At 40.4% G+C, this 27049-nt stretch overlaps 1 protein-coding gene across 29 annotated transcripts in view; it reads left to right on the top strand.

The window, feature by feature from the left end:
- Window positions 1-2401: 2401 nt before the first annotated feature.
- DCUN1D4 (defective in cullin neddylation 1 domain containing 4) overlaps window positions 2402-27049 on the top strand; it is a 33873-nt gene continuing 9225 nt past the window's right edge. Inside the window, exons 1-11 of one of the 29 annotated variants that reach the window (XM_085545458.1) lie at window positions 2402-2478; window positions 8731-8801; window positions 9757-9796; window positions 11599-11795; window positions 13224-13321; window positions 13435-13487; window positions 13591-13759; window positions 15665-15694; window positions 16992-17106; window positions 24630-24721; window positions 26837-26907. In XM_085545458.1, the coding sequence (XP_085401584.1) occupies window positions 17036-17106; window positions 24630-24721; window positions 26837-26907 (234 nt within the window). In that variant the 5' untranslated portion in view covers window positions 2402-2478; window positions 8731-8801; window positions 9757-9796; ... (4 more) ...; window positions 15665-15694; window positions 16992-17035. Of the gene's footprint in view, window positions 2479-2739; window positions 2795-2968; window positions 3076-3799; window positions 3823-8730; window positions 8802-9756; window positions 9797-11598; window positions 11796-13223; window positions 13322-13434; window positions 13488-13590; window positions 13760-15664; window positions 15695-16991; window positions 17107-24629; window positions 24722-26836; window positions 26908-27049 lie in introns of those variants that run through there. The other 28 variants (XM_085545452.1, XM_085545451.1, XM_085545446.1 and 25 more) reach the window with 28 other exon arrangements.

Raw genomic sequence — 27049 nt, 5'->3', positions numbered from 1 at the left:
AACTGTGTTTGAATGTATGCACACTTTTCACTTCTATCTTCTGTTATTCCACATTACATTCTTAAACAAATGCAGTTTTAGGACAATTTGAAGATGACTGACACAGTATTGGTGAAAACTGTGATTCTTACAGACTGTAACAAGTTATTAGATGCTGCAGTGTTTTTACAAAGTACATCAGGCACCTCTGAGTAGCTACTGTTATATGACATTTATGTGAATGCAGCATGGAAGTTTTTTAATCACGATTACCATAACACAGTTTCTGTGAAGGGAGAAAAGTTGATTGTAATTTCTATTCCCTGTGCTGACAGTAGTTTTCATCTGCAAATGCCAGCAGCCTTCTCTCTCTCTTCTCACAGCCTTCATCAGGTAGTGGCACCAGTGCTGCATGGTGGTACAAAGTCTGCTCACTTCTCTGCAGCATGCTCTGGTGCTAGCTCTGACTCATGTCCAGACACAGGTTTGCCTTTCCACAGCCTGTACAAAACATAACATTAGCTTGCCACATTACTTGTTATTTTCCATAGTCTGACTCTACAGATACCTTGTAATATGAGCAGTTTATTCATGCATGATGAAGGAAAATAGTACTCATAAAAGCTTCCTCTTTTTTTTTTTTTTTTTTTTTTTTACCAATTAAAAAGCAGAATCAGGGCATTTTTCATAAAGTCAAACTCCAAAGCACGACTTGTAGTACCAGATCAGACTATATGTCATCTATGTGTAATATTCAAAGTTTGTGTACATACTGGAATGTTTTTTCTTGGGGTTTAGAAACATTCTCCCCATTAGAAATCTTTACAGAGACATTCATAAAACCTCAAGTTTAAACACTCTGTTCCTTTGAGTAGCTTATGTAATGTAATGCTGGTACTTTTGTACCTCATAATGTCCAGATATCATGCTGTATGCAAATATAATGTGTATCAATTGTACATCAACAGTTGGATTATTACTTCAGAATGACTAAAAGAAGCAGTGACCGTGAGCTGTGTAGTGTTTCTACTCTGCAGTTAGAATTTGGAAGCTAAAGCTACACTTGATTTGTCCTTGAAACTTTGCGTTATTCTAATCCCCTTCATCTGATTAGCTTAGAAAAATGTGGAACACGTTTCTTAGTTGCAATCAATGCTTCAAACTATGAAAGAAATGTGCTAGAACAGGTCCTGCTGCAGGGGCATGTGACTGATCTCGCTGTTTTCTCTTTTCATCTCAGCTTTCATAAGGTATTATGTTATGAAATTGAACGTATGTGGGTGTCTTTGACTGTACCTTCAGAGACAGCATGGAAAGATAAAATGTATAAAATAATCATGTTTTATTTACTAGATGCTTTTTTCCAGTCGGTAAAGGGTCTAGGAACAGGTTGCCCAAGGAGGCTGTGGATGCCCCATCCCTGGAGGCATTCAAGGCCAGGCTGGATGTGGCTCTGGGCAGCCTGGGCTGCTGGTTGGTGACCCTGCACATAGCAGGGTGTTGAAGCTCAATGATCACTGTGGTCCCTTTCAACCCAGGCCACTCTATGAGTTTCCAAATAGTGTATTAGGTTGTACTGCTAATTCCGTCCCACTGTGATTGTACTTCAGCAGGAGGGAGACTCCAGGCTCCTCTTACATACATTTCCACTTAGGGCCCTTGACTTGGGTATTATTGTGCGTAAAGCAAACTGAGCTTAACGTGACTTGAAGCAGTTATATAACCTGCAGCTGCTGCTTCCTGCCACCTGGGGTCCTCCTTTGTCCCTGCTCTGTCCTGCTGACAGTACGGGATATACAAGGACAACACACAGCTGAAACGCTTCGGTGCAGTTCTCAAGATGCGAATTCCTTTCAGAAGCGTTATGTGAAGCTGTTGGTATTAAGCTGGGTCTTTGCTCTACCTCGTCTCAGTATGTGACCTCTGAGGAGGCAATTCGTTCTCAGTGCAGGATGCAGTGTAAGCCATGAACGCTTCGTCCCTTCCCCGAGTGTTCAACGCTCTCACGTTAATGCTCTGCCCCCATTACCAGCGTCCCCATTGCAGCTCCGCCCTTAGGGCTGGCCCTACCGGCACAGGCCCCGCCCCCCACCCCTCTCAACCAATCGCGCCGTGCCGTGGGCGCGGCCCTCCTGCCCCGCAGCCAATCGGAGACAAGGCTGACACAAAGTGGAGTTCGCTGCACGCGCTTTCAAGGCCAGAAAAGACTGACAGCAATATCGTCCAATCGCAACGCGAGGAGGCGGGGCTGGCTCCGCCGCTCAGCCAATGGGAAGGCGAGCTGGGGGCAGGGAGGCGGTGCGGGGCAGGCAGGAGGAGAGTGACGGGAGCCTGACGCAATAAGAGAGCGGAACGGGGAGCGGAACGAGCCAATGGGAGCCCGCGGTGGGCGGGGCGGGGGGCGGGCTGGGCTGTGCGCTGTGATTGGGAGCGGGGCAGCGGGAGCGGGCCGGGCCGTGTGTGCGCCGCACAAAATGCACTCGGATGGCGCCGCTGTCAGTGAGTAGCGCCGGGCCGGGCGGGATCCTGTGTCCGCATCGCGCCGGGCCCGGCCCGACCGGCCGCCTCCAGGGCCCGCTCTGCTCCTCCGCACCCGGCCGGGCGGCGCCTCTCGTTGGCGGGGGAGGGCGCGGGCTGAGGGCTGAGGGGCGGCCAGCGGCGAGAGCCGGGCGGTGCGGTGCGGTGCCGTGCGGTTCTCGGGGCTGTGACGCAGTTTGGCCGGCCCGGCTGTGAGAGCGGCGGGCTGGGGGCTCCAGGGGGCGGGGGGAAGGAAGGAAGGAAGGCGGGCGGCGGCGCTGCCCCTCGGGACAGAGAGGTGCGTGCGCGGCGGGCGGCCCGTGCAGCCGCTCCTTCGGGGCGGTGAGGGGCGGACGGGCGGCGCGTTGCGGAGCTGGAGGCTGTTCCGAGCGGGCGGGCCGGGGGCGGGGGGGCCCGTCGGACTACGAGTCCCGGCAGCCCCGCTGCGCACTGAGCCCCGCCTCCAGCGGGACGAGCCCAGCGGAGCCCCCCGGGCCGGGCCCGAGCGCTGCGCTGCGCTGGGGGGGCTCGTCTGGCCGCGCTCCATCAGGTGCTCCCGGCGCTGTGGAGTCCCACGGGGTGGGTGATGCTGGGAGTCACGGCCCCGGGCCGCTCTGTGCTGTGCGAGCGGGGGCTGCGGCCCTGCAACGTGAGACAGGGCCGTGCTGCTGGGCAGGGCGCTGGGTGCCGGGCGTTATGAGGGGCAGCGCCTCTGTGGGCCTCCCCCAGCCCGCAGTGCTGCACAGAGTGGAACTGGGCACGGAGGGCCACGCAGAGCCCACGCTGTGACGTTATGTAATGTCTTTAGCAGCCCTGATGGATTCTACCTTTGTATCTAGGGATAATTACGTGGTGGTGGCAAAGGCTTCCTCTGAAGCAAAAACAGCTGCCTTACATAGGAAATAAGGGGATAATTTTTCTAGAAGGTGCCTTTTGTTTGCTCCCCTTGCAGCATTCTCTGTGTAAAAACCAAAAGGTGCAGGTCTGTATTACACACTTGTGGGCTGCAGCTGCTCCATCACTCCCTAATGGAGGGTACTGGAGGTGCTACAGGGCATTTCTTTTGGTCGATGCATAGAACACACAGAGTGCTGCTGCTGCTCATGCTTCAGCTCTGGCTATCTTCTCCTTCAAAAGGTCCCATGCAGTGATTCCATCTTCCACTATGATACACAGCAAGGCCTCAAATTGCATATATGTGCATATGTGATTTTTTTCAGTAATTTTCCTAAATGAACTAGTAGCATTACGTGTAGATTCATAGCCACTGAGTTTTCTTTATTTTTTTCCCTCTGCAGAAATACTTGAAACAAGAATTTGTGGCAGGTGGGTGAGAGCACAGGCACTGCTGCAGCTCATAGCTAGAGCTTACAGCTTCCATAGCTCTGCTGGTGCGGGGCTTTAGAGGAGCACTCCTTAATCCATCAATCAAATGTATCTGGGTTAACTCTTGCCAGTTCTTTAAACTGGCTCAACTGACATGGTAGGTTTTTGCCTGTGTTTGCCTGGATTAGGGAACGTGTCCATGACCCGCGCTGCTATCAGAGCTGTGGGATCTGTAACTTCAAGAGAGGAGGAAGCGAGCAGCTGGGGCAGCAGTGCTTGTGCCTGCTGTAGCTGTTTGTAGGCTGCTGCACTTTCATCCTGATGTACGGATCTGTGTCGTGCTGGACACTCCAGCAGTGGATACCAGGGTTGCATTTCTGCTGAATTAGCTGGAGTGCAAGACACAAAGTTTTTATTAGCTTTCTACCCTTTGTAGGATGGCAGATGATACCTAATCTGGCATGAAGCTGGGAGCAGGGCTGGCAGTCTGTGCTGTGGCCATAGCATCCAATGACACAGAGTTATCTCATTGACGTATTTTGGAATGAATTTGATGCTAGAGTAAGAGAGTGGCTGAGTACTCTGCAGCAAACGGGTGCACACTGGCTATGTATTAAATGTCTCAGAGCTGCATTTCCCCTGTCCTGTTCATGTCTGCTGCTTAAATTGCTCCAAAATTCTCCATGAACTTTAAACCCCGGTAGCTCTTTCTGTAAACAAGCTTCCAGGTCAGGGTGCTTATTACACACCTGGGTAAAAGAAGGATTGGTTCCTGTGAAAGAAAGATTAGTGCTTTTCCCTTTCCTTGCCTGCTTAGCATGCAGTAATTTCACAGCGCTTTGCTACAAGTGCTGCGAGTGACTGCTGCAACCAAATGTTGCGGTGAAGGTTTGCATTAAGATGATACCCTTTAAGTGAAGCGTACTTCAGCGTGCTGTCATTTCAGCCATATTTTGTTGTCAGGGTTTTATTTTAATAACGTGAACCACTGTTTTGCTTCAGGATGTTCTTCACTAGGAGAGTGGTTAGGCCCTGGAACAGGCTGCCCAGGGAGGTTGTGGATGCCCCGTCCTTGGAGGTGTTCAAGACCAGGTTGGACGGGGCCCTGGGCAACCTGACCTAGTAAAGGTGTATGTTTGGTGGCCCTGCCAGGCAGGGGGGTTGGAACTACATGATCCTTGAGGTCCCTTCCAACCCGGGTCATTCTGTGATGTTTTAGGGTGTAGCGTTTGGAAGATGCATGCAGGCTTTCACACGTGTATTTGTGCTGTGTTGGGTGTTGAGTTCAGAGCTGTGGTACTCAAATGCCCACAGGGGTTGTACCCTGCAGCGTGGCGTTGGAAATGGCAGCTCCTGCTGCTCCAACAGCCAGCAGGGCTCAGCCTGCTCCTCTCCCATTAAACTGGGAGCCTTCGGATTCACTTCCACTCTCCGAGTCATGCCCTGTGTTCAGCTCCATCCATTCGAGGAACTCCGTGTGTGGGAATTAAGCAGTGTGTTTCTTTCTGAATTGAACTTTGTGACGAAGCTGTAGGGATCTGTAACACTGTGAATTCTCTCTCACTTTCTGATTGGTTACAAGCAGTGAAACAGAAGCGTAACAATCTTGCCGAAGGCCTCAGAACAAAAACTGTACTGTAACCGTCTTGTAGAAGCTGTAGAGCCAACACCTGTTGTGCCCAAGCCCCATGGAGAAGTCCCAGTGGCCTGGTTTAAGGTGGCCTCGAGTTGGCTGTGGGCTTTGGCAGTGACTTCATCCTCCCTTGGACAGGAACGCAGTGTCAGCTCCTGGCTGCTCCATATCCTTCTTGTATTGCACTTGGGGATCTCTGACTGTACGTGTGTTGTTTTCCTGTAAATGAAGACAAAACTGATGCATGTCTGTCATTTCTTTTCTACACTCAAATATAGAAATTCTTGCATGTAAGTACTGAAGGCCTCCACCAAACATAGGTATCGAGTCTGAACTCATTAGTCACTGTGAGTTGTTGTGCCATTAGAATGATCCTGTAAGCAGATTGGGGAGTGTAACATTGTGTTATGATGTGGTTCATAATGATTACATGATTCTTTTATTGGACAAGTCAGGTTTATTCAAAATTAGGGAGGCAGCACTGCAGACGATTATTTCTCCTATTGCTATAAGTTTTCTCCTCTTCTGTTGTTTGAAGCCAGGGACTGTATTAAATAATAATAATTAAAAAAAGGCTGAAACATTCCATTCCAATTTTCAGGGCATGAATCTGCCCGGTATGTGTTTCTATCTGATTTCTGAGAACCTTCTGGCAAATGACAGCATTTATGACTGCTGAGATTCATCCAACAGTGTAACCATTACTATGACTCCTTCCAGACTTAAGTTCTTAATGCAGAGTTGCATCTATAGCATTTATGTGTCACGCCTGTCTGGCATATTTTTAGACAAACTCTTACTGGTAGAATTTAGACCTACTGCTACTTGAGATTTTCTATTTGCTGACGTTATCCAGAAGCTTTTAATGGAAGCTTGGGAGCCTCTTGCTGGCCTGTTCTGGTGCAGGTTTGGTGGTAGGTGATGGCTGTGGTCTGTCAGAGCTTTAAAGTGATAATAGTAATAAACCAGAATGGAATCATAGGAGGTTGGAATCACTGAGGTTGCAAAATACCACTATGCTCATCTAGTCCAATGATTGATCCATCACCTTATGCCTACTAACCACATCCCTCATCCACGCAGTTCTTGAGCACCTGGAGGGATTGTGACTCTACTCCCTTCCTGGGCAGCCTGTTTCAGTGCCTTGCTGCTCTTTCTGAGAACAAATGTTTGCTGCTATCCAACCTGAACCTCCCCTGGCACAACTGAAGGCCATTACATCTTCATGGTTCCAGGCTGATCGATCTGCATTGAAACTCTTGTGTTCAGATGACAAATGGCTTCACCTAGTCTGATTTCCTTCACATGGACCCTATACCAGCTGCTGCCGGGTGCAGGACTGTTGGAGGTGCACCTGGCTGGGCAGCTGATGGAGCACCCTGAAGCTGCAGGTGGCTGTTCAGCAGTGCTTGATGTGCCTGGTCCTTCTGCTGGCTTTCCAATTGGTATTACAAGAGTAATACAAGGGGGGATTTTTCAGATTCTGTTCATTGAAAACCAGTTTTTTCGAAGTATGCCTTTTCAGTGTTGTGTAGAACTTTGTGTGCCCGTTGCTTGCAGTGTGGATACAACAAACACTGTGACCAAGTTCAAAAGGGAACTTGAGCTGTAATTAAATTTCCCAATTATTTTGGCTGCCACTCATGTTTGCTTCTATACCAGTAGCTGACAAAGCAGCTTATTTTTGGTTTTGGATCACATCCCCACTTTGGAAGCATCCCCTGTGGAGAGACAAAACTTTGGACTCTGGTTTTGTTCTAGAAGCCTTAATGTTCTCCAGTCTGTGTACAGCCAAGGTGTGATGCTTGTCGTGTAAGGGCTGTAGAATATATTTATTCAGCTCCTCCAAGTCTGTCATAATTATGTAAGGTTTTCTGAAGTAACATCCAATGGATGTGTGAAACATCCTGGTGTGAATGCTGTGTTTTGAAGTGCTTAGGAATGCTTTATTTCCAAGGCAGTGCCTAGCAGACATAATCCTACTTCTAGAATGTTTTGTTGTTGTTGTTGTCATTAAAGATACTACGTCAAATTACTGCTTAGTATTAATTTAGAAGAAAATATTTGCTTAGCATTATCCAACTGATGGCTTCAGCAATCACTAGTTTGTCTCAAGACCTACATTCTTTGTAGATCTTGGGCTGTGCAACAGGGGAAACTAACGTTTGTGTTCTGAGGAGCTCCCTCTGGGCTGGCAGTTAGCAAAAAAACCTTTCCTTGTTTTAATCTTGCTCTTCTCAGAATAGCTCTTAACCTGTCTTCCCCTCTCTGCACCCCCAGCTCCTCTCCAGTAAGAGGAGACTGTTTCTGTCTTGGTATAGATAAATATATCTGAAGTTTGAAATTCCATCTCTGGCGTATCTGACTTACAGAAATTGTGTTGATCTGATGGGGAATGGGAGAGCATAGGGTAAGAAATAAGAAGTTATTGGTGAAAAGAGACTTGCTTGTCCTTAGATCCCGGGTCACTTTGAGTGTATTTTGAGAGTGTTTTCTTGGAATGAAATGTGGGAATTGCATCTTTTCCTTACTTGTGTCTTTTAGGGGAAAGCCACATTTGCTGGCAGAAGCACTGCAGCCATTAGCACATAACAGTGACGCCAGGCATGCAGAGTCGCATTCTGCTTGCGGTGTTTTGCTTGCCAAACGGGACATGGCTCTGTGTTGTCAGTGTTCTCTTCTGCCCAAGCTCCGGTGGGGCTGAAAGTTTGCTTTTAGTTTAAATGGAAGTATTCAGAGAAGGACCAGCTTGTCTCTTTGTATCAGCTGAGGCAAACTCAAGTGTCTGTGAGACAAGGAAGCAAAGCAAATCTGTGTTAGGGCTTCTTTTGTGAAGTGTCAGAGTTCTTCATTCTGGGTTTTGTTGGCTTTGGTCATAACTGCTGTATCGTGACTTGTGGTTCATTACACCAAAGTCATGTCCCAGCTGTGTGTGTTCCAGTAACTTAGTTTTGCAAGTAAATGACTATAAAGACAAGTTCTTGTTTTATTACCTTTTAAAAAGCAGTGTTTTCGGTGGTCATTTGAGAATGTTACATGATAATAAAATTGTTTTTGGAGTAGATGGAAGAGGAAGGTTGAGTAACATGGAAACTCTATGTAATAATTCCTCATCTTAAGGAGGAAAGTTGCAAACGATTTAAATTTATCACATTTAACATTTTGTCTTATAGTCTTGCCATGGTTTGATTGAATTACCGGAATTTATGAAGATCTCGATTGCTGCAGCTGGAAACCAAACAGTTGAAAACTCTTTTTCTTTTTTTTCCCTCTAGATTTTCAACTGAATTCTCACCTATCAACACTGGCAAATATTCACAAGATTTACCACACCCTCAATAGGCTGGTAATGACTTGCCATTTTCTCTTGGTGGAACTGCTAGGGCCATAGGTCACAATGTTTTTGTGGTTGATTGTGCTTCTAAGAACTGTCACTGCCCACTTGACTGAGAGGCTGTGGGTTTTGAATCTGGGAACTGTTATAAACAGTAAATACTGCTGAAAGGTTATACATCAAGGTTCAGAGTGGAGTTTTAGCCATGTTCAGTTCATCATTGGATTTGCAGTTTTTTCCCCTAACAAGTTTTCCTGGATGATCATAGAATCACCAAGGTTGGAAAAGACCTAAAAGATCATCCAGTCCAACCGTTCACCTGTTACCAATAGCTCTCACTAAACCATGTCCCTCAACACAACATCCAGTCCTTTCTTGAACACCCCCAGTGACTCCACCACTTCCCTGGGCAGTCCATTCCAGTGATGAATGATCAGATGATGGTAATCCTTATTCCACGTACAGCTTCCATTTGTACATTGCAAATGTGGTGGAAAAGAAAAAAAACAAAGGGGTAATTTATTTCCAAGATTCCGGCTGAGTTCTAACCAGTTTTTGGGGGAATATGTCTGTGTGTTTGGCCGTAAGCAATACCACAATTGCGGTAAAGACTCAAGTCAGGTTTTCTAATATGACATTTATTCATGGAGTCTTTTAAAAAAGCACTGGAAAATTACCCATTCAATGCATGGTTACTTTCACTCTTCAGACATGATTTGTTTTTGAGTGTAAAAGTGTTTGGAAATATTTTTCAAATTGCTTGCAGATTATCCTTGGACTCTTTAGATATGTTTGCAAGTATAATTGTTTTGGTATATACAAACTCAAGACAAAAAGCCTCTGCAGTTTCAGCTAAAAGCTCCTTAAATAGTGAAGATGAATACTAATATGGAATAAAGATTAAGAGGTTACTAAGCTATGGAGATTAGGATCTTAGTAAACTGTATTTATTTCTATTCTCTTGCAGAATCTGACGGAGGACGTTGGTCAAGACGATCACCAGACAGGTATTTAATAAGGATGCAGTAGAAATAGATCACAGCAATGTAATATTGCTTTGTGAAACAGTTATCTCTAGCATTATGGAAACAGATTTTTAGGAAGTGGAGGGAGTTTTAGAAAGCAACTACAGGATTGTTTTTCTTTTTTTAAAGATTTCTTCAAAATGTTTGTGCTTTTAACTTCCCCACTTGAGAACTGACAGGTTTCAGCAGTATGTTATTTTACATTTCCTTTGTGTAAGTTCTTTTAAGAAGACCTTACGACAAATTTCTCTCACTCCTTGGACTCAACACATCAGACTAGCAGAATACCCATGTTCCTACAGTGTTTTGACTCTTGAAACTGCATTAGTGAGAACAGAGCAGAAGCAAGGCCTCTCATAGCTATTGTGTTGCCTGTGACCGAGTTTAAATGCTGTGCTCCAAACAACCCAACTCTTTTTTATAAGTGATTTTGTGGAAGGAACTTGTTCCTATTTCTTGGGTAGATTTTCAGTAAAGATCTAAGGGCTATTTCTTAGTCTCCAGTCTGTTTTCTGCTCTACAAAATGTCACTGTTTTTGAGGCCATCATCTCAGGTGTGTGGTACTTGCTTGCTGCCAAATCTTGATTCACCTGCATTTGTACTTTGTGGCTTTATCTTTTAATGTGCGCTACCTCCTTTTGTGCTTGTTCCTTAAAGCTGACATCTTCCTTGATTCCTTTTTTTCCTCATTTCTTTCTGTGTTTCAAGCATGATTCTTAAGGAGGAAGGAAAATAACTTGTTGGCTTCAAGCCCAGATATTTAGCAGAGCAGTTCTTCAAAACTGGCCACATCTGTCTTCTCATGTCTCAAAGCTGTTCTTTCCTCTGGTGTACTGATGTTACCCTGAGCGCTTAAGAAAGTGAGGAGAGCTGTTTGCTTCTCCTGGAGATTTCTGGAACAAACTTGTAAGTCTACCACTCTGTTGGCTTAGAGCAATGAGAAGAGATATGCTGGGCTGGGATCTGACAGAACTCACCTGTGGCTTGTGCCACCTCCTCCACACTGACTTTGTTTTGCAGTTACACTGTCTTACCCTGCCAGAAGGCTTCTATCAAATGTTTTCTGTCAGCGTTCTTGGTGGTTTCATACCTGAAGTTTGCTCATCATGTAAAAGCTCTGCAGAACAGGTTGTCAGATGCAGTTTTGAAAGACCTGCTGCCATCCATTTGTTAGAACTAATGTCCTCTTTTATCTCATAATGGAGACTTGGAATTTTCCCCTTTGTGACCTAGGATCTTGAACAAAATCTGGATGCGTTCTTATTTTGCACATGAAAATGTGTTCTATAGTCTTTTCTAACTGTTGATTGCAAAACTGTTCTGAAGCATGAAGTATTGGTTTTGAGGCAATCAAGTTCTGTTACTAATCAATAAGAGTAAGTGGGTGTGCTTAAAGTACTGGAATTTCTCCTCTCTTGCTTCACACTGCCATCATATAAGGTCAGTTAAGAAATCAGCCTTAGCATTCCCATTAGCTTCTTGGGAACATATTCAAGTATGTTGTTGATTTTAATGTACTGCTTCATTCTGACACTTGTTGTTATTGCCTGGTTTGTGTTTGTTTGTTTTAAGCTGTTTTAAAAGCTTAAGCATACTCATTGAATGAGTTTGGATGCAAAATTCCAGTAAATAATGTATTTTTTAATAATTGCTGTAAAAAGAGCCTTTCAAACCAGGAAAAAGTATGAATTGAGAGTGGAAAGTAGAAGTTGCTACTGGCAAATTCTTCAGATTTCATTCTAGTGTTTCTTATGCTTCTGCCCTGTTTTATATCTCTTTGCAGGAAAAGATGAAGCCCCAATGTTTGCGTAACTTCCAGCCTTGAGTTCAGTTGAAAAGTATACTTGGCCTTCCTCATGTGAGGACAAGTAGACGTGCAGGGGGCTATTTTGGTCATTGTGATTATAGTGCAGTGATGTCTCATGTGCCTTCTTGTTAGGTGACTTGACACTCGTGGAACATCTTACAGGAGAGTCTTATGTAAGTCTGGAAAAAACGAAGCCATCTTTTCCAAATCATTTGATATCATTGTGCCTAAGTTTTCATAATTTCTATTCTCTGGTATTACTGATGGTGTAGTAAGAAGTGTCAAGACCTATTCATTTTATTACACACCTTACAGAGCTGCATAGATCCTGTGGATTTATTTGGGATTCTACATCTAGTACTCATTTGACAGTCGTATTAGTAAGTCTGCTGTGAAGGTTTCTTTGAGTGTTATCAGACCCATGTAGAGATTTGTTTTGGTTTGGTTTTTTGAGATGTTTTTCACACTTTGAGTCTTCTGGAGCACGTCTTGTCCTTAGACATTACTGTTATTTTTCTGACGTGTATCCTGGTAAATGTTGTTACAGTGGAGTCATGTATTAAGTCACCCTGAAACAATGACTTATATCTAAATTGAGTTGAGGAAAAGCTGTTTAGAAAAATGGAGATTTCAATTTTTGGTTACCCTTTATTTATAACGAACTTTTAATGCTTACTGTATTCTTTCAAAGCAGGTATTTTTTGAGCTAACAATAAATGTGCTGGACATCTAAATTATTTTAGACATATTCTATCTTTTCTAAGAATTAGCGTTCCTTTTCTGGAACCATAACTTAAGTATTTAAGAGCTGGAAGATGATTTTTTCAGATTTTCTTCAGTGATTTAGGAACTATCTGGGAATTTATTTCAAATTATATCACACACTACAATTAGAGTCTCATAAAATGTGTTAGCATTGAGTGTGTTTATATGCATCTGACAAATAAGGTAGACTGTAAATGTGTCATGGAGTTTTAAGTTATCAGCTGTTTCTAAGGGTAAGATTCACAGACAGTTGGACTGATTAAACCATTTGCTCTTTTTTTCTCCCCTCCCTTTTATATGTATTAACTTGGATATTTCCCTTTTGCCTTTGATATGAGCCATTTTTGTCATGCCTATAAATCCAGCAGCTTGTCAATAGCTCACATTGAAGTCTTACTTTGATTATTAAATTGTGACTTTTTACTTATCCAGACTAAAATGTCTGTACAAGTACATATCCTGCTCTCTCCTGACTGTTTTAACGTGAAGTAATGACTTCAGGGGAAAAAATAAAAGGCTTTGTTGCTTTTCTTGAAGTTTGGAAAGGGGTGGAGGGGAAATTATTTTGCTTCTGTTCTTTTTTTTTTTCCCTTTTTTTTTTTTTTGTTGTGTTTTGAAGAAGAAAACCCTTGTGTAAGTCCAAAGCTGTTGTGTAGTGTGGAATTCAAGATAGAGGAGGTGTTTTTTTTTTCCTCTTTACCTGCTTTTACAAGAAGATTGTAAATGGTTTGGTGGTTTGACAAGTACTTTAGTTATTTTCTCATCTCGTATCTGAAAAATGATGATGATTAACAGTGTTGTGGTGGTCATTGAGTGAGTTGCTTTATCTTTTCCAGTTACTTCAACATTCACAGTTTGTAATTATTTTTCTTTGGAAACATCCATCTACTTAAACATCAGAAGAGCAAAAGTGTTTACCGTTGTTATCTGGAGAGTAGGTGAAATGATGCGTCTAAATCTCTTCTATAGGGACTCATTTTGCAGAATTCTTTTTAATTGACCGCTGTTCTTTCTTTTTTGTTTGTTCTGGTTTTGTTGTTATTCTAGGAGTGTCTCTCCCTTGTGGTGCTTATCTTACACACTGTTTTATATTTCTTGGGGTGAGTTTTAGCTCTTGAGTTGATATATCTCTGGTAACTTTGTTTCCTGCAAATTTGGAAGTACTGAATAGAACGTTTGGCAAACAACATTTATACTCGGCAGGCTTTTGGCTTCTGGTGGCCTATTCAGCAGCCATTTGGAGGCTCTACCTTGCAAATGCTAGCTTCAAGTGTCAAAAAAACAGTGAGAACTAGGAGGGTTCTGCCAATCTTGAGTTGAGACCCAGGAGTAAGAAACTTTGAAGATAATCACATCAGAGGAGCTGCACTCGGTAAGTAAAGTTCCTGTCAAACTTTGCATGGAGTCAGAGAAAGCTGCATGTGTGTTTGCAGATATCAGACCTGTGAGAAGTGAAATGCTTTGGGAAAGCCCAGACATTAGTAAGGACTGTACAGAAAAGATTAATATTAATGCTACTTAGTGAGCTGCGCTGTTAAATAAGAAACTGCAAGAATTTAAACGAAGCTGCATTTGGATAGTTTTTAACTTCAGGTGGAAGTAACAGAAATATCCTGCTTTTTTAACTTGAAGAAACTACAAGAAAATTATAACTACCCTTCAAATTCGATATACACTAATTCTAGTGTAAATATTTTTCAAGTAATGTACTTGCAGTGTGGTTTTCAGTAGTTTATAGATCGATCATTCAATGGTTAAAACATAGTGAAGATTTAGTACAAAACTAAGTTATTAAGGTGTTAAATCTCTGAAAGCAAGTAGAATGTTTGTCCATTCTGTGTCCTTGTGTGTGGGTTGAGCGTATGCGTTTAATAGCCATGTACCAATTTCTGAGCTCTCTTCTCTTTCCTTTTCTGTCAGTTTGATAACTGCAACTAGATACATTCAAACCAAGAAAGGGTGTAAGTTTTGTATGAGTCATTGGAGAAATTGGGGTGCGATGAATTCTCTTATCATTTTAAGACTTCAAACTGGAATTCTTGGATTAAATTTTTTGGTTTGTCTGGGGTTGCAGAGCTGATACAATTATTTTCCCATTCTATAACTTTTATTTATTTTCATCTTCTGCTATGCATCTCTCTTCACAGAAGCCTTGCGTATTTCTTTTCCCAGTAAAATAACAAGCATTAGCAGGAGTAAACTGGACAAAGTCAAGGGGGTTTGGTTTGGTAGTTTCAGTTATGTTTTACCAGCATCCAGTGTCTGTGGCATCATAAATAGATTTCTAATTAGGCATATAAAAACAAAGAAAGAGATAGTTTTCAAAGGAATGAGGTGACTGCAGGTTGTATTCAGGTACTCGAGTATGTACGTGCTTTCCAAAATAATCTGTTTGTTAGCACACACTTTGATTATTTAAGCTTGTGTCTGAGTTTGTTCGTAGTTCTGAATCTGTTGGCTGTTTGTAGCCAGCTGTTAAGTTCTGCTGTCATCTTAAATGTCCCTAGTTTGTGTAGGTTTTCAAACACTGTTTAGGAACTTGATTTAAAAACCAATAAAACATCATACTTTGATTAATTTATAGGAATAGAATTTTGTGGTACCTTTAATTTGCAGGTATGATCAGATGGAACTAATGTAGTCATAAGAAGAGGTTCATTAGTTTCTTTAATCCAGGTAGTAAAATGCTTTGGGCATACTATGAAATTTAGGTGGTCTCTGGTTTATCTGTTTCAACTGTACTTATTTTTGAGAATGATTATTGTTAATATCCTTTTATTATATATTCAGGGTAATGCCTTTAGAAGTACATTCTTCTGACGTAGCCATTATACTTTGATATGACAGAAGCTTGAGTACAATGCTTTATTTCATTTTAATAACTAGTTAAATTATATTCTAAAAGCACAGTACTCTTAAAGCTTTCTTTCTAAAAGACACTGTAGGTATGTCCATGCTTTCCTGGGAGAGGAGCTTAGCGGACAAAAGGGAGAAGAAAGAAGGGGAGAAAAGCATAGGGTGAATGTATAAACTGGAACTAGAGAGATAAATTTTCTTGATGAAAGTGAGTGTGAAGGCAAGAGTAAAGAAGGCATGCTAAATCTAAAACTTAGTTAGTTGAAACCAAATTTGTTAATGTTGGTAACTGGTATGACTGTATTGCCTACTATCAGAAAAATCCTTACTTTTATGTGTCTAATAGTTTTGGTGCATGTTTAAAATAAAGTACATGTGGCAAAGACTGTAAGGTTCCTTACATGTGTTTCTCCTGTAACAGGAGAGAGACTTTCAAAGATACGGAGAATAGGTAAGCATAAGACTGCCATTAGTATTTGTTGGGAATTTGGCCTCTGATTTCAGTCTGTTCCCCTGGTGTCAAGTGGTAGTACAAGTTTTATTGCCTAACTCTGTACTGTGATTTAAAATAAAAGATTTTGTGAATGTGTTAGTAAAGCAGAGCTAAACTTGGATGCTGTTGAAGCTAAGAGAAGGAAGCTTAGACATGCTGTAGTTCTTCATATTTTCTTGCAAGTTTCTTTGGCATCGCTTTGTTTCCAGATTTTTATACCTCACCTCTCCCTTCCTTTCCTTCTAAGATTTCTCTGCATAACATTTAGAGCTTTGTTAGCTCTTTGAGCTGCTCCTACACATACTTTTTTCTCGTGTCCATGTGGTCTTCAGTACGTGAAAGCAGGGCAAAATTTTGCTTGACTTTTTAGCCTGTTGCTTTCATGAGGCAGCCAAGATAATTAAACAACTTCCTGTGCTAATATACAGAAAGGTTTATTTGGGGATTGTTTTTTTTTCTTTCCCCCCTTCACTTTAATTACAGGTCTGTTGAGCTGGATTAGCACACTGAAGAGTTACCAGAACTGGCAAAAGGAAGAAGTAGTAGTAGTACCAGTCTTTCAAATTGGCCATTTCCCACTTGCAGAACTTCACTGTTTAAGAACTACCTGAGCAAAATGATACTCATTTTTTTTCCTAATGCTTGTTAAACATCTGTTTGCAAAACTCTAAAAAAACAACAGAAAAAACATCACCACCAACAAAAACTAAACAGCCACCCAACCAACCAACAGCCTCAAAACCCCACAAACACAAACCACCTGAATAGAATCCCCTTTCCCCACCTCCTGCAACAAATCAAAGACAAATGGAAAAAACCCTCCTTTCCTTGCTGTCAGTATCAGAAAACAAGTGTGGATTAAAAACAAAAAGGTTCTGTTTTCTAGAGCTGTGCTGCTCTAATCTTTGGGTTGCATCTGTATTTCAAAAAGTAATGAACAACTCTCGGAAGTTCTGATCTGAATTACTAAAAATTTCAGACTCAAGACTCCTTCAGGATAGACTTAGTTGATGCTTTTGTTAGACTGAAGTGGCACTGGTGCAATTGTATGTTTTGGCATAGTATTACTGACTTTAACTGAAAGAGAAATGCCATGGAAAGCAGATTTTGCTGTGGAAAGGGGGCCTTTTCTAATTTATAAATCCACTAACTTCCTCCCTTCCCTTTCCTTTGTAATATGCCTATTAGTGGACACAGTTTGACTGGTCTGCAATAGTTTCATCTCTTGTACTGGTGTTTTTAATTCCCTCTGTAGGAAGTCTCCGGTCTTGCAGTTCATCAGACTGCTTTAGTAAAGTGATGCCTCCAAGGAAAAAGAGGAGACCTGCAGCAGGAGATGATTTATCTGCTAAGAAAAGTAGACATGATGGGTATGTCATCTTACCGTGGGCTAAGACTGATGGAATATCTAAAGATGAATAGCTGATTTGATCATGTTTTTAAATACTAATCAAAATGGTATTCAAATTTGATTGGTTTCTTGATGTGGAACCATTGCCTGTGATTGATGTGAACATCTAGTTTCTGTTTGCTTCTCACCTTTTTCTAGCCATATAACAGGCTTGTAGGGAACTTCTGTTCTTGTTTGCCAGCTGTCAAAATAGATGTACTTGCTTGTTCAAAAGACTGTTAACAGATATAGCAATGTCTTCATATGTCAAAAAAGTGAATGTAGTTGTAGGCTATTTGTAGCCACAGTCTTACCTGAAATTCTGCTAATATTTCCCTGTCATGTTGGTGGTTTTATGCTGATCATGCAAGAGAAAGTTGAATATTGCTTGGGCAAGGTTATGGCTAATGGTGGAGCGCTGATTGAAGGCAGTGCTGCTCATCTTCCCTCTGAGCAATGGAAGTGCAAGTGGGTTATGTGGAAGATCACTTTGCTCTTTTGGCACAGGTGCTGCACAGCTGACTGTTCTGGAAATGCTAGATTTTCTGTGACTGTTCAGTCAGCCTCAGTCCTTTAGTACCCTCTGAGTGTGCTCCTTATGTGTAAGATGGTCATTACTTATGTGAAATTAAATCAGAACTTGTGGGAGACTGTGCACTCCTGCATGGTAGGTTCTAGGGAGAGGGCGATAGCATACTTATATGGTATCTTGATACTGGAAAGTGATGTTTACACCCAGAAAATTTGTCTGCTTCTGTGAGCTTTATTACATTCGTGTGTTACAGGTGACTCAAAACTCAAGCTTCTGTAACATGCACCTTCAGAAAGGTGATAAGATGTGTTTCCCCTGTCAGTCTGAAATGAGGCCGCATACTTTCCTTTTTATTCACTAGCATGAGTAATAAAAATGCTAGCAGCCAAATTAAGACTCTAGTTATGCCTCTATAACTCCATTGTGCTTAATAGGGTTGCACAACTGTAGCTGCCCTGGAATTTATTAAGTGATCTGCTGAGGCAGAAGAAAGATTTAAACTCCCTTTTATTGCTCTGAGTGTGTAAAACTAGGAAGAGCAAAAGAACACTGCATGTTGTTGATATTTTTTGCTGTATTTTGAGAAATATTAGAAGTGAAAATAGGATTAAATGTTTCTAGAATCTAAGCGGAGGTGTTTATAAAATTTAAATTGCCTCCATTTGGCAAGACACTGACAGCAAAACAAGCGAAAACCCCTAGGAAGTAAGGTTGTCTGTAGTAGAAGATACTGATCTGTGTAATTTGGATAACAAAATAATGAAAAGCTGATTTCTTACTGTTAGTAGTTTGTGTAATCACTAAGAGCTTTTTGAAAGCGTAATTTGAATGCTTTTTCTATCTGCCTTGCAGTTTGTACCTAATGGATCTAGTTTTCATTGTACTGCCATCTGTAGTGTACTTCAGGGGATAACCTCTGCCTGCTTTTAGAAGCAGAGGTGAAACCAGATCTGTCAGCTGTGGGCCAGAGGGGAATATCCTTCTCTGCTGTGGTTCCAATTTTTGTTTTCCTTCTTAACTTCTAAGGTTTTTGGGCTTCCTCAGCTTCCCTTTGTTTCCTTGCTTTTGCTTTGATCTTCAAGAAAAAAGCCTGTATTTCACCAGACCTGGCAATATGATTTTAATTACTGAATATTCATCTCTGTTTTAGAGATATATTTTTCTTCTGAGTATTTCAAGTCCGGCTCAACCTTTTTTGAGCAAGTCATCACTCTACTTTTTGGGTAGAGCTCCTACTGTTTGTTTTTTTTCTCCCCCAGTGTTGGACATTTTGGTGTGTTAGACAGAAACCAATATGAAATTAGGAATCTGTGTAGCAGTGTGCTCTGGTGAGCTTAGTTATCTCGAAAGCTATTGCTTCCGACTTTGTGTGAATGCTTTATGCAATAACATTGGTGCAGGTGGTTCAACACCAGTATATATAATAAGGGGCTCCTAGGCTGTCTTCTTTACCATTGTTCTCATTTTAGACTTACTTGAAACTTCATGCTGGTAACTCAGGATAAACCTTCAGGGGACGTTAGCCTATGTGGAATCTGTGCAGTTAAGCAAAAAAAAGGTAGTCAGAGTCTTCTTGAATGTCTGCTTTTCATGAAAAACAAAATGTATTATCTATAGAAGATATTTCCTGGCAGAGAGAGGATTTGTCACTTGAAATGTTTTCGGAATTATCTAAGTTTTGTATGTTGTAGAGGAACGTTAACAAATTCAGTAATTGCCCATCTCCCATTTGCTTTCAGTATGATGGTACTCTGAAGATTACCAATAGATTGTTGTTGTTGAGGGTGTCAGAAAAGCAAAAACCAAATGTTGCTAACTTCCCTTGATTTTTCTACACACACAAGGATGTGTGTGTGGGTTTGTGTACAAATATATCCATATACATACCTTACATGAATAGTTGGATGATCCTTTCAGTCTTCACTTTTCGTGTTCCTATATTTCGTTTGGTTATAGGAATACTAATAGTAATACTTTCGAGATGCATATTGTTTGCACAAAGCTTATTGCAGCAGGGCTCTGTACTGAAAAAAGATTTTGAAAGGCTCTTATCTTCATAAACTCTAAACAAATATGGTACCAGGGAACCTGCAATAATGTTCACCCTTGGTATCAGGCTTTTAGGGATACATCCTCATTCTGGAATAATTAGTGGAATGATGCTGCTGCCTTTTGAAGAAAAGTATTTATAGGAACAAACCTAGATGTGACTGCAGTTATTTGGAGACCTGATTTCATGTGTAGGCTAACTATGGAAAACTAAGATTCTTGCTTTCTTTAGCATCCCATCCTTACACAGCTTGAATTCTGTTAGTCAGTGTTTGAAATTTCACCTTGAAACATGAATGGGATATTTTAGTGGGAGGAATTTTTTTATTTTTTTATTTATTTTTTGCTGGAAGATGAACAGTGAGAATAATTCAGAGCGTTCATCTCTGGATTGCAGTAAGGTTTATCCCATTTTACAGGATGGTACTGGAAGTCAGACAGTTCAGTGCACACCTACCAGAACATAATGACTTGCAAGCATTTAATTTCCTTCTCGGTTTGGCAGCCTTGACCATAGCGTACTTTGAATTCTCACACTCTCGGGTATTCCCAATTTGGATTTAAAAGTATGTGTTCTGCATGCTGCTCTTCCATCATAATGTTAAGGGTCTTACATAGGGTAAAGCAAGTTTATGTGAAGATGGTTGCTAGGTAAGGGCGTAGTCCCTACTGTCTTTCTGTATATCTGTTAGGCATTCTCTATGCAAAGACTGACTGTTCCTTGGGGAAAAACAGAGCTATGTAACATAATGTCATCTTCTTCCTGATAGTCTAATATAAAAAATATTTCTACTTTTCTCTCTAGAATCATGTTGAGGGGAAAAAAAATGACAGTAGTGTATATTTGGACCTTATACATCTGCTTCCCTGAAAGCTGTATTAGATCAGTAGATTTAATACGTGGTTGTATGTGTGGACCACATAAGGAAATGACAATATTAAAAACAGATGTACTTGATTTGCAAGCTCTATGCTCTGTAATGAAAATAACTGAAATTTTTAAAACACAGTCAGTGCTGTACTACTAATGTGGGAAAGTAAGACAGGAGGGGACTAACCCTGGAAGTTTTCAATAATTATTAGTATTGATAGGCTTCTTTCTTCTACTGCTATTTAGCAACTGGTTTGATTCTACTGCAGGCAGGCAGCCTGTGTTGCCAATTGTCATACGTGTCTAGACCTCATTCCTTGAAGTAGAGCTTTTCAAATAGACACAGGTCTAATTTTCCCTATCTCTGTACCTTTCCAATGAGCTTGACTTCATAGTTCTGCAGCAACCAGATGTGTGACTGTCAGAGTGTATGCTCTTATACTGTGCCTTAAGTGAATCTTGTTAAATTTAAAATGTTAGTTTAAGTTTTTAGAGATAACTGTGAGCCTTTATATAGGGAGGAATATGGCACTTTGATAGGAAAGAATTACCTGTCAAGTGAATTTATCCTGAGTGTTGCTCTAGACTGTCTTTGTCACACCTTGTTAATAGTAAGACATTTTTTAAAAAAAAACATGATTTACTTTATTACATATAAAACAATTGCTAAAATTGGAAGCCTGAGTGGATGTGTGTGCTTTTTAACCTCTGATGTGTGACTGAAATTGTATGGATTACTGTTATGGACCATCAATGCATAAGCAGATTGCTAGTCTGTAATGTAGTTGTTGTATATCTGTTCTAAGGTACTGGTGTCTGGCACTGTAAGAAACCTGTGAGCCATTGAGGACTTGAGTAAACCTAAGATCAGTCTGTAGATGTTTGGTTCTCAGAGATTCTCACAAATCTAACATGTGCACTAAGGCAGTTTATATTCACTTGTGTAGCAAAGGGTACTACCCTTAGCACAAAGCACATCGTCTTATAGTGTATGCAGAGAAATTCTGAAGATGGGAGAAATATTCTATGATCCAAAATCGGCGCTAGACTTTCTTGTGGTTTGTGGTTTTCCTCTCTGCACTTGATTCTTCAAGCAATCAAATCTGTATTGAGACTGTGTCCTCTGAACTAGCATCTGGAACCACCCTTACACAGTGCTGCCAGGTTGAGCTTGCAGTGACATTGAACAGAGCTGTCCTGGGCTCTGATCTCAGATGCTTACCCAGTTTCTTGTTTGTAACTTGCCCTCATCTCGCTCTAGGGATTAGGAGTCTCTCTAATAGTCTAGACAAACCAGCTATTTCTGAGAGGGGAAACTCATTTGCTATTTACAGTACGTGGTGTGAAGATGAGCTTCATCTCTGCATATGAAAGCTAACTAATACAAGGTTTGCTTATGTGTGCTTGCTTCTGTCATTTTCCCTCTCAAATGATTCTTGTCTTGCAAAATGCATGATCTGTTGTTACTTCCTTTTGGTTGTAATTTACAGCAGAAATGAGGGTAGCCCGAGATGATATCCTTTCTAATTTTTGAATTTTATGAAGTAGTTTATTAGCATCAAATCTTGAAAGATCTGTGATCAGTTCTGGTTTCTGAGAAGTCAGACTCTACTGGCCAGATACTGGGTTACCTGGTCACGTGTTGAGTGTGTGAACTTTCAGTTATCATTGCTTCCTCCAGTTCCTAAACAGCAACTTTAGCTTTAAACACAGCAAATCCATGTTGGTTCTATGAAAACTTGCTTAACGTAGGTACAATGAATGTATAAAGGGGGGTGCTTTTTTATGTTCTGATTTCCTATTTCTCTTACACGTACTGTTCCTCTTACTCTGCCTGTCATTGCTGGTGTCTTGGCTCAGGCTATAGTATTTAATCCTGCCCACTGAAAGTGCAGGAATCCTTTGTCTATAATACTTCAATGATCAAGAGCTCTATCAGTGTATGTTTCTTGAGGGTTCCTTCCCAGACAGCCACTGTGTAGACAAGTTAATTGAGCAAGCAGGGGAGGCACTTTATCAGCCCCACTCTTGTGGTGAGTGTCATTCTGTCTTAGGGAGCTACACGAGCTTTTCATGCAAACTCCTGCTACTGTCAGTTTTCAAGTTTATATTTTGGTTGGAATTTTTTCATATTTGCATCAGAAAATAAGGGGATATTGAGTAATTAAACTTTTGTTAATGTAGCAGAATGTCTTCCTTTGTCTCTATGCTTGCTTTTTCTGTTTTCTTTGAATTCAGAATATCCTGAAACGTGTTGGATGAGTCATTCCTAATCACAGTTAATTCTGCAACTATGAGAACGTTTTTTTTTTCAGACTGATTCCAAAAATAAATAAAGTAGGTGGGGAGAGTTCAAGGCAGGAGATGTCTCCAGCTTTGACTGTATCTGACCGAATAGCTTCTCGTTTGGTTGATTCCTTATTGGTCGGCAAAGTCATCCTATTCCTTTGCAACTGCAATAAAGCTTATGCAGGCTAAGATTAGATAATTCAAATAGGAAACAGTGTTTTCAAAATTAAATAAAGAGTAAAGTGAGTCTTGAGTTTATCAGTGTATGTTTTTGAGGTGTATGGCTCATGCTGAGTTTCTGTTTCTTGAAGGTCAGCATGTTTCAATGCAATGTGGATTTTTCTTTCAATACTGACATTTCTAAAGATCTTCATTTATATTTGTCTTCTAATTATCAGGTTATAATTTTCCTGTGAACATTATTTTTCTAATGGTTAGTTGCTTTAACTTAAAATAGTTCTTTGTGCTGCTGTCAGTGCAATGTGAACCTTTTACTAGATAGCTCCAAACAACCAGGTGGAAAGTGCTGATAGCAGAAAATGATTGTACTTCAATCTTATAAGTAGAGAGATCTTTTGCACGTTTAGCTAGAAGGACAAAATGGTGATGAAATTAACTCCATTTAATTTTATGGAGTTGTTTCAGAATGATTGTGGAACCAGTTAGCAGCTTGTTTGACTGCCCCCAGCAAGGGTTGGTGTTTTGAGAGGAAAGGCTGCATGCTTGGAGCATTTGCAGAACAGTTTATAGCTTGCTTCTCTCATCTTTGCTCCTCAGCTCTTTTCCATCTTCTAGCCTAAACTATTGTAGAGTGATGGAAATGTTCATTGCTGCACAGTCTGATCCAACTACTTGCGCTGCTGAGTCTTGTCTCTTTAACAAGCTACCACAATTGGTGTTTTCTGATTTAGAAGAGTTTAAGGAGGATGGAGTAATTTCCGTCACACGTTGTATGTTTTATTTGATTCAGACACTAAATTCAGGAGGCTGGTACTTCAGTGTTATTTCTTGAAAGTAGTTACAGTTCTTTAGGTTTGTCTGTGGAGAATATTACCTTGTCAGTCATCTCTGTGAGGAAAGGAGCACTACAGATTTAACTTTTCAGGTAGCTGTTGTTATAACTTATAATGAATGGGATTCTTTGAATTACTGTCAGTGAGGACTTGTAACCTCCTCTGTCCTTTGTTTTTTTTTTTTTTGTTTGTTACCAACTTACTGCCTTCAGAATAGTATTACTATGGGTCACACCTGTTTTGCTCTTTATGCCTTTTCTAGAATTTCTGAAGAGGCAAAAACTGTGTTCAGTTCTCTATAGTTAATAAATAATGCATGGTCTGTGTGCATATCCACGTAGGACTACAGTTGACAATAACGTGGAATTACTATGGATTTAGACCCACAACCAAGTTTCAGCCTGTCAGTTGAATATGGTAGCTAGTAATATGCTCAAGTCTTATATGGACTTGCATAAAGTACTTTGGGGTTGAATCTGGACCAGGCTATCTCTGTTGTTAGGATGGTTCATGCACATGGATAAGGTGTTGTGGATCAGTTGAACTGTTACAGACTGAGCAAGCACAGTAGATTCAGTGATTCTTACTCTGCTAAGCAGCTCACTAAATGACTCAATACAAGGTCAGAATGTTGAGTAAATTTGCTAGTGAAACTAATTGTGTTGCTGCTTACAATGGCTGTTGGCTAGACTGTTGCTGTTTGAAAAGTGATGTACTAATTTGTTTTTTTGGTTTTTTTTATTTTTAAGAATGTACAGAAAATATGATTCAACTAGAATAAAAGCAGAAGAGGAAGTCTTTTCGAGTAAAAGATGCTTAGAATGGTTCTATGAATATGCAGGTAAGTGTGAAATGCCAGTTTCCTCTCACTAACAGTTTAGCCTACGAAAACGGTTTTAAGTGAGCTGAGTGAATGAACATACTTTAATCTAGTTTATATTTAAAATTCTACTTCTGTTGTTACCTGTCTGGCTCTATAAATATAGTTACTCCATTTGCTGTGTTAGCACTGAGTAGTGCAGGACTGTTCCTAGGGAAGGTATGTTTGTAATGTAAAAATAACTAACTAAATGAAAAGGTAGTGGAGGTAGTAGAATTAACTTTTGCTGTTAAATCTGGTGGTTCTAGTTTCTAGCACAGAAACAAGTAAACACAAGTATTCCATAACAGTCCTGACGTTGAATAGTTTTCCATTAGCAGGTACAAAGAGGGTCAACCGAATTACTTACTATTGCTTTAATGTACGAGAACTTCCTTCAGGTAGTATAGGGTTAATGATTATGATCAATGGTCACAACAGATCACTCAGTAACAGTGAGTGAAGTCATTGGTCATTATTTGTTTTCATTTTTTTTTACACATCTTTTCTGAAGGGGAGAATTTCAAGTATGGGGAAAAATATTTCATGACTGTAAAGAAGACCAAAAAGAAGTGAAATAGGGGTTTGACAAAGATAACAAGGTCATCTAGCAGTTTTCTGCTGTTGTTTTAGATAACATTGCTCACAGCTTGTGCTGTTCTGTCTCTCCTTATGTGTAATGAAGAATGACTTAATTTGATGTAATAAATTATTTTTTTTCTTCTAATAAAATTATATATGCTAAATTAAGTAGCTCGAGATTTCACATGTCTGGGGCAGTCTGTGAAAGGAGATTAAGGCAAATTCAAGCTGCACCTGATCTCTAGGTTTTCCATTGACTGCATACAGCAAGATATAACAGAAAAGTGGAGAGTATGATTTTGTTTACTGTATTGAATAACATTGTAAAAAATGAAATCTTTTTTCAAGTAATAATCTCTTTTGTGCTCTTTCTTTAAAGTCTTCTCCTCTATATCAGTGGATAGTTTGCACTGGACCCAGTGTTTATTTTTTTCCCCTAGTGTGTCTGTATTACAGAATTAATTTTATTTTGAAGGCTCTTGATTACAGTCAAAAGTGTAAATGGGAGGATGTCGTAGGAGGATGGAAGATGGAAAAATATTTAATTAAACCTTGTTATTTCTTAGAAAGTAGGTCATATAATAGTAAAACTTAGAATTATTTTCCCTTTCATACCTTTTTCTTGTACTCTTTATATTGAATAGAAGTACGGATGTCAACCTCTAGTGCTTTTCTTCCTAAAGTAAGCTCCTCTTAATGTGAATGAAATAATTCTGAAAAAAATAGTCCAAATATGAAGTATACTAAAAAAAAGCACAGTACAATCAATGTGTACAACCTTTATTGACAACATAATGTAGATGCCACAAACGTGTTGACTGAACAGCATTTCAAAGGTAGAGTTTTTTAATAACATGTTTTTGAACCTTTTTTCTTTTTAACTCAGCAAAGATATAGCTATTTTTCCCAGCAGTTACTAAAATTCACATAGTGTGTACCTGTAGTATTATTGCAATGCGAATAAACAGGAAAATGGCATTTTTATTTCAGAGTCTTTTATGTAAATGATGTTTTGTAGAGTTAACGTATGAATGAAACTGTAAGGATTAAGATTCTGGGAATGACAAACTTTTGTATCACAGATATCTAGACACCATAATCTTATGTGATACAATGTTATGATAACAGTAGAGATTCAAGCTGATAAATGAGTTTCAGTAATCATTGTTCACTCATTTAACCATACTAATATTACTTGGATGTTCTGCTAGTCTGTACTGCTCAAGATCTTATTCATGTGCTCTTCCAAGGTTCTCTTGGTAACTGGGCGGAATAAAAGTTGTTAGCAAGAGTGACAATTTGTTCTATCATTTTTCTGTCTTTGTTTCCAAAGGTGAGATAAAGATACGTGTGTATCAACATCTGATTGTAAGTGGGGAAATATTTATTGCGTGCCAAATTAACCAGACTAAAGCATATGAAAATTCAGATTGTACTCTCTGATTAAATTTCTCTTAACCTCTAAGGATCAGTCCATTATAATTCTCAGAAATGTAAAATGCGTTTTCTTTGCAGGCACCGATGACATTGTAGGACCAGAAGGTATGGAGAAATTTTGTGAAGACATTGGAGTTGAACCAGAAAATGTAAGTTTGTCCATTCAGAGGGGGCATAGTGTGTTATAATGACGATGAAGCTATCTAAATTCTCTTTGTTTTCCATCAAGAATTTAAAAAATTCAAATAGACATTTTGGAAGAGAAAGGAATATAAAGCAGTGAGGTTGAAG

Source organism: Coturnix japonica, chromosome 4 (assembly GCF_054131305.1).
Source record: "Coturnix japonica strain WE chromosome 4, WE-NBRP24, whole genome shotgun sequence".
Lineage (NCBI taxonomy): Eukaryota > Metazoa > Chordata > Aves > Galliformes > Phasianidae > Coturnix > Coturnix japonica.
This window is presented reverse-complemented; position numbering and strand designations above follow the sequence as displayed.